We start from the raw sequence: 6,822 nt of genomic DNA, 5'->3' as shown, positions 1-6,822 counted from the left end.
AGTTTAAAGAACTCACCTTGAGTCGCCTGAGTCTTCCATCCCTCGCAGAGTTGTAAACTATACTCAAAACATCCATTATTTCATAATCCGAATGCGTTAACCCAGCAACACGAGAATCCTCGTGTGCAACTTGTTTGTGTTACTCCTTTGTCTGCCCTTCTGTGTTCCAATTAAGAGATCGTTTTCTTTCTCCTCTCACTCCTAACCTAATTATGTGGTGAACTAGCAAAGCAGACAAATTATCTGCCCCACGTTAAACGGTTCACAGTAAATAAAAGTGTGCCGACTTTCCTCGTATTTTTCAAACACTTTTCGTCTTTCAAGAACGCAGAACACCGTTAATAGTAATTTCAAGATGCACACACGTACTAAAATCATGCCAGCACCAACCAGATGGGCGTCACGAAACTCTATTCACTATTCTGAAATGACAGATTTGCAACCAGAGGGCACCACCAATCGCTACTTCTCAGCGACTTCTCCACAAAAACCAAAACCAGAACACTGATAGTAATATAAATCAACTGAAAACTGTAATGACATAGGAAAAGAGGGGAGTAGGCATAATTATGTTCTGTGACTTAGCACGTCAATTGATGCCGACGTACGATTGCTTTGGTGAAGGGGTGGGGGTATGCTAGTATGGTCAATTGCAGGGGGTAATTGACAGAAAAACATTCTATTCTGTTAGTCTCCAAGCCCCCTCTTATTGATATTTTTCAGAAAGGTAGTATGATACGGTGCAATTATCATCTCCGATTAAGATAATACTTTTCAATCTTGACTCAGCAGCATGCGCATGGGTTTTCTACATGTAATTTGCCATAATACCATGTATTATGCGTATAAAACTCTAAATTTGGGAATTTATACGTTTCTACATATAATACGACGTAAAATACGTCACACACGTGAATACCTCGAGTGACGCCTCACAATTCATCCCTGCTAAGCGGGAGAAACGCGAAACTGTGGCGTTGATCATGTTTCACCCGACTATCGTAATTAAATTTAAATATAACATCATTCAGAATTATTGATAAACTGTGAAAGCGATTCAAATATATATTATCCTAATTATAAATTAAATATAGCTATTCATCATATAATCTGTAGAAAGAATTGTTAATTTATGAAAACAATATTTGGCAGTATTTTACCTTTTCATTTAATTTATAATTATTTATATTATAAACCTTTTTATATTTACGAGCGGAAGCAAACCTGATGTCAGGAACACCTTTAAATGGTTCCCTCTTATAAAAAGTGCTCGAAACATTTTTCTTAAAGAAAAGAGTATATTAAAATAATAGAGTATTGATTCTGCTTGCAAGGACGCAAATTTATCGAAAAAATTACAGACTAGAATCAAGCTCTGTTACGGTGATCAGATTTTGTTTTCTTCTCAGTTATTAATGTTATCTATGGTTAACCTTGCCTTCCTTCTTTTTCCGTAGGCGATTAAACTTGCCACGTTTCCCGTCGAATAGGTTTCTTATTTATTGTAGTGCGACGACTTGGCGCAAGAGTACGACACTTTCCGGTATATTAACGTTGGTTCGGTAATTATAATTATAGTGGAGTTGGTAATTTTGTTTGAAAATATTATGCCTGAAAAGCAAAGGAAAAACGCGGGATTAGAAATTAATAACATTAATAATAATCGCCCTAAAAGCATCTACACACAGCGAAAAGCTCGGCCAAGTAAAAAGTTATCAATACATTTAATCAAAGATATTAGGTCCTAGATACGGCATGATATTAGTTGCACCACATACCGGTAGTTAGCGCGGCAGGCAAGTTTGTGGTGTTGCATGTATATATACGAGGTGTGTTAAAAAAATAAGGTGACTTTTTGGTTTTCTCAAAAAATATTCATTTATTCCTCAATATTTATGTTGTCCCCTTCAAAGTAATCCCCCTCAAATATAATACACTTGTGCCAACGCTTTTTCCAATCATCGAAGCACTTCTGATAATCATTTTGTGGTATTGCCTCGAGTTCTTTCAGCGATGCAGTTTTTATCTCCTCAATCGTTGAAAATCGATGTCCTTTCATGGGTCTCTTCAGTTTTGGGAGAAGAAAAAAGTCACTGGGGGCCAAATCCGGTGAATATGGAGGCTGAGGCATGACTGTGGTGCTGTTTTTGGTCAGAAAATCTTTCACAAGCAACGATGAATGAGCAGGTGCATTATCGTGATGCAAAAGCCACGAATTGTTTTTCCAAACTTTCGGACGTTTTTTGCGTATCGCCTCTCGCAAACGGCGCATAACTTGAAGGAGATACTCTTTATTGACCGTGACGTGCCTTTTTCGGTCTTGGAGAATCAGGATGCTTCCACTGAGACGATTGGGCTTTAGTTTCGACGTCATAACCATATACCCACGATTCATCTCCAGTTATAACCATTTTAAGAAAATCAGGATCATTATTGACTTCATTCAACATCTCCTGAGCGATGGTCATGCGATGGATCTTTTGATCAAAATTAAGCAGTTTTGGAACAAATTTCACTGACACACGTCTCATGCCCAAAACGTTCGAAAAGATAGACTGGCATGAGCCAACCGATATGCCAACATCTTCAGCAACTTCTCTGATGGTAATTCGGCGATTTTTCAACACCATTTCTTCCACTGCTTGAACGTTTTCATCTGTTGATGACGTGCTGGAACGTCCAGGGCGAGGTTCGTCTTCGACATCCTCTCGGCCTTCTTGGAACAGCTTGTACCACTTATACACATTTTTCTTACTCAGAGTAGACTCACCGTATGCAACTGTCAACATTTCAAGAGTTTTAGAGCACTGGATTCCATTTTTCATACAAAATTTAATGCAAATTCTTTGCTCCATTTTTTTCGAAAGAAGAAAATCGCCGAGCACACCAAACCCTTCGAACCTTTTACGCCTCCGCCAAAAAAAAATACGTGCTATATATTCAAAACTGTAAACATATGATCGTGACGAGTGTACCAACACAACAAAACAAAACATTTAAAACTTGAATGTGCGTAGCCCGCGAAAATTGAAAAGTCACCTTACTTTTTGAACACACCTCGTATTGCTTTTAGTTCGGCCACATACTTGTAGAGGCGCGATAGGCAATCATATAGTCGGTCGCGCCAAATTATAGTGCATTTGAAATCCAAAATGGTAATAATCTAATTTTACTTTATAAGTGAATGAAAAAATGATTTTAATTGAGTAAAAAAGGTCTAGAAGGAATTCGAAAACTCTAAAGACTTTTTGAAATCAAAATTATGCCCAAAAGGTAGCAAAGATGTTAGTATAAAATAGTAATAACAAATTTGAATTAAAAAGTTTATTTTTTATTTAAGTTATAATTTTTTTGGAGATTAGTAGAAAAGTGAATTTGAAGATACAGTTAAGTTTTATTTAAATTTAAATAAACTAAAGAAACTGTCTAGGTAAATCAACTAGAATTGTGGTTGAATATATCCTTACTATTTTTTTTCTGGTTAAAGAAATAAAAATTCTGAAAAGAAATTTCCTTATAAAAACTTATAAAAAATTTTTTTTCATAAATTTCCTTATAGACTTATACAAATGTCTTCTTAAATGTTGCATTTCTTTAATATTTGTGAATTTAGTGGTATATAAGTTTTTTAACAGCTGTAAAGTGTAAGAAGCATTTTCAAAAGTCACAGGAAATTACGGCTTGCTTTTACAGTTTAGCTAAGGCCATGTTATAAATATGGATCATTTTTTCAAATTGAAATAAGAAGTCCTATTTTACTGTCAGAAGTTAGCTTGCGTGTACCTAGGACACCATCAAGGAGTAGTGTATTGTTCAACGTCCCATATCATCGCACTAATTACGGTCAAATTTTAGGAATTTCGAAAATCTGCAAAGAAGCTAACCTCTATTGCAAAACAATTGACTATTTTGATCATTCTCCTGCGCATTTTAGATAAGCTCTAAAGGACATTATTCATTTGAGAGACAATAGTGCGGCCTAGGCTTAGTTTTAACTATTGTTCTAATAGTCTCAATTATCGTATAGCTACGAATCTTTATTTTATTTTTTTTAATTTTTAGTTAGGATTTAAGGATTTTCTGTAATAAAAGGACTTTCCCGTGGTTTTCTCTAAATAAATAAAATAAAAATGTCATTTTTCCTGCTACAGAAATCTAACTTGAAGAAAAAATGTAAGTTTGCTTAATTTTTTTTTATTAGCATTTAATACTAAGACTTGACATAAAAATTGCCATAATTTTCGTCTTTTTGTTTTTTTAATATCTGATCTAATTACATTTTTTAAGCCGCAATCATGAAAAATAATATAAACCAATGCTGTAAATTCAGAGAACTATTATGTACTTTAATAGTCTATATTTTTTTAAAGAATTTGACGCCGTTTTTATTTTACTTTTAATAAATATATAAGTTTCCTTTGTTTTTTTATTTAGTTTCCTTTAATTATTTTCTTTATTTCTTTATTTTGTATTTATTGAGAAAAATAAGTTGAAACTTTAAAATGTTCTCCACCGGTCATATATAGAAAACTATACTTTCCAGCTGGTCAATTAAGCTTTTGTTTGCATTTACTTGTTTAACTGTTTAAATATTTAATTCCATTCAAAATTTTTGATTTTGCTAAAATAATCATTTTAAATTCTTTCCTTTAATAAAAAACTTGCTTTTTAAAATTTGTTCGTAAATAAATTTATTTTCTAATAATTTAAATATTTAATCAACTTTCAGTTTCTTTTATATAATTTTAAAGGCTTTTGCATTATAAATTACCTCATTGACAAAAAAGGTTTTTTAAAAGAAAAAGAAAAAGAATCATGCAAAAAACACCACTTTTTTATTTGAAAAAGATATTAACAATGTTTATTTCTTGCATAATTGAAAATAAATTTGGAAGGAATTTCATATTTGAATAAAATTATGAATCGAACCAAAAATACATGATCTAGCACTTTTTTGTTAGACTTATTTTTTTTTTAAATTTTATACTCCTTTTCAAAGATCTTTATTGAAAACCAAAGTATAATTACGCTCTATTGTATTATTCACAACTTTCTTCTAACTGCAATTCATAACACAGTAGACAATTAGACATAATGTAAAAATTACAATGAACATGACAAATCAAAACTGTCATCCAGGTACTTGAAGTTAAAGTGAATATTTATTTCTGACAATATTAAAACTTGCATTTTAATATTGAGTTTATTAAATTAAAAAGGAAGATATTTTTGAATTATTTACGCCTAGAGTTATAATGCTTAAAGCTTCTTGTTCTTCAAAAATCAATATATTCCAATCAAGATTTTTTTTTACTTCTTAAATCTTGTAAACAAGAACAAATATTTTCATTTAATAAATAAGTGACGGAATTTTGTTATCAAATAATTTTTTTAATGTGATAAGCCGCGATTATTTCTGCCGTCTTGGAGAAAAAAGTTACTCTCTAAAGTTTGACGTAAGGGTCATTTTCGCGATCCAACGTAAACGTAAAGAAGACTCACGTCAAAACGAAGATAGTGAGTTTCTTCACGCAAACGGCAGATTTGGCTTAACCCATTTTGCCCTCTCGACGGATTGTTCACCTTGGCACACGGGGTAGTTCCTAATTTAATTTTTTTACGTTAACAAAAGTTGTGTCTATTAAAATGTAATATTTTTTATCGATGATTCAAATTAAAAAAGAAAGGTTTGAAAGTGTAAAATTAAAAATGTAAAGCATTGCAAAAATTCTGAATTTAAGAATCAAATCTTAAAAAATTTAAAATTTTAACATTGAAATTTAATTTCGTTTTGAATATAAGGATTTAATATCGTAAGATTGACAACTGTGAGCCTTCTAACTTGATTAGGCTTATATTAATGGCCTCCAAAATTTGATAATACCCAAAGACAAACATTTAGAATTCGGCATTTCAATTCAAAACTTTCAAAATTAAATAATTTAAATTTATCAGATTATACTTGAGGCATATTCAAAATTTTAAAAATATGAATGCTTGCATTTCTAATTTATCAACTCTATGAAAAAATTTCCAATAATACAATTCTTGAAATTTCTGTTTATAAAATTACTCAATTTGAATGTTTTAAATTGAATATATATTAAAACCTTTCAATTTAAAATTCCTCTCCTTATAAAAAGTTTTCTATTTCAAAGGCTTTACATTTATTCCAATTTTTCACGAGGTTAGACATCGAATAATCTGCTTATTGCAGCTTTAAATTGTATGTATTTAACCTCTCCCTTTTACGGGTTTGGGGTCCTCAGCTCCCTGTACCTATATTTACAATTCCATCATTAGTCTAACTTAACTACTACTTACATTCTAATCTTTCGCATAACGTAGGATAAACAATAGTAACAATAGTGATATTAATTCCTAAAATGAGCGAGCTTCCAGGGCTTCCGGTTCCTCTTACCATAAAAAAATGCATTTTCTACGATATTGAAAACAATTTTCGTTTTTTACTGTCCCTTTTCAGGATCACCAGTTTGGCTCTGCCCTACTCCCTTGCTTTCCCTTACTTCATCCAATTTCTTCATCCACCTCACTCCCTGTCCACTACCATCCAAGATCCATCTTACACACTCATCCACACTCAGCTGTCCCTCTTCCTCTCCTGTATATCTCTCTAATTCATTTGCCCATGACTCCATTTCGTATCCACATACTCTGCATAAATTCTCCTCTTCATTCATCTAATATCTGCATGCTCTTACTCCTTCTCCCATTCTGAACCGTACAACCCTACTCCATTTTTCTTCCTTTTTTATTTGTTGCAGATATTCTGGTTCCGTCAACCCTTTGACCATCATATAC

General features: G+C 32.3%; 1 protein-coding gene across 1 annotated transcript in view; it reads right to left on the bottom strand.

Moving 5' to 3' along the window:
* The window catches only part of LOC117177648 (protein fem-1 homolog CG6966), a 124,200-nt gene extending 123,694 nt beyond the window's left edge, over positions 1-506 (bottom strand). Inside the window, exon 1 of the mRNA XM_033368443.1 lies at positions 17-506. Coding sequence (XP_033224334.1) covers positions 17-76 — 60 coding nt within the window. The 5' untranslated portion in view covers positions 77-506. The remainder of the gene's footprint in view (positions 1-16) is intronic.
* Between the last annotated feature and the right edge of the window lie 6,316 nt (positions 507-6,822).

This window comes from Belonocnema kinseyi, chromosome 8, assembly GCF_010883055.1.
Source record: "Belonocnema kinseyi isolate 2016_QV_RU_SX_M_011 chromosome 8, B_treatae_v1, whole genome shotgun sequence".
In the NCBI taxonomy this organism is placed as follows: Eukaryota; Metazoa; Arthropoda; class Insecta; order Hymenoptera; family Cynipidae; genus Belonocnema; species Belonocnema kinseyi.
Note: the sequence above shows the minus strand (reverse complement) of the source record. Positions and strands in the feature narration are given on the sequence as shown.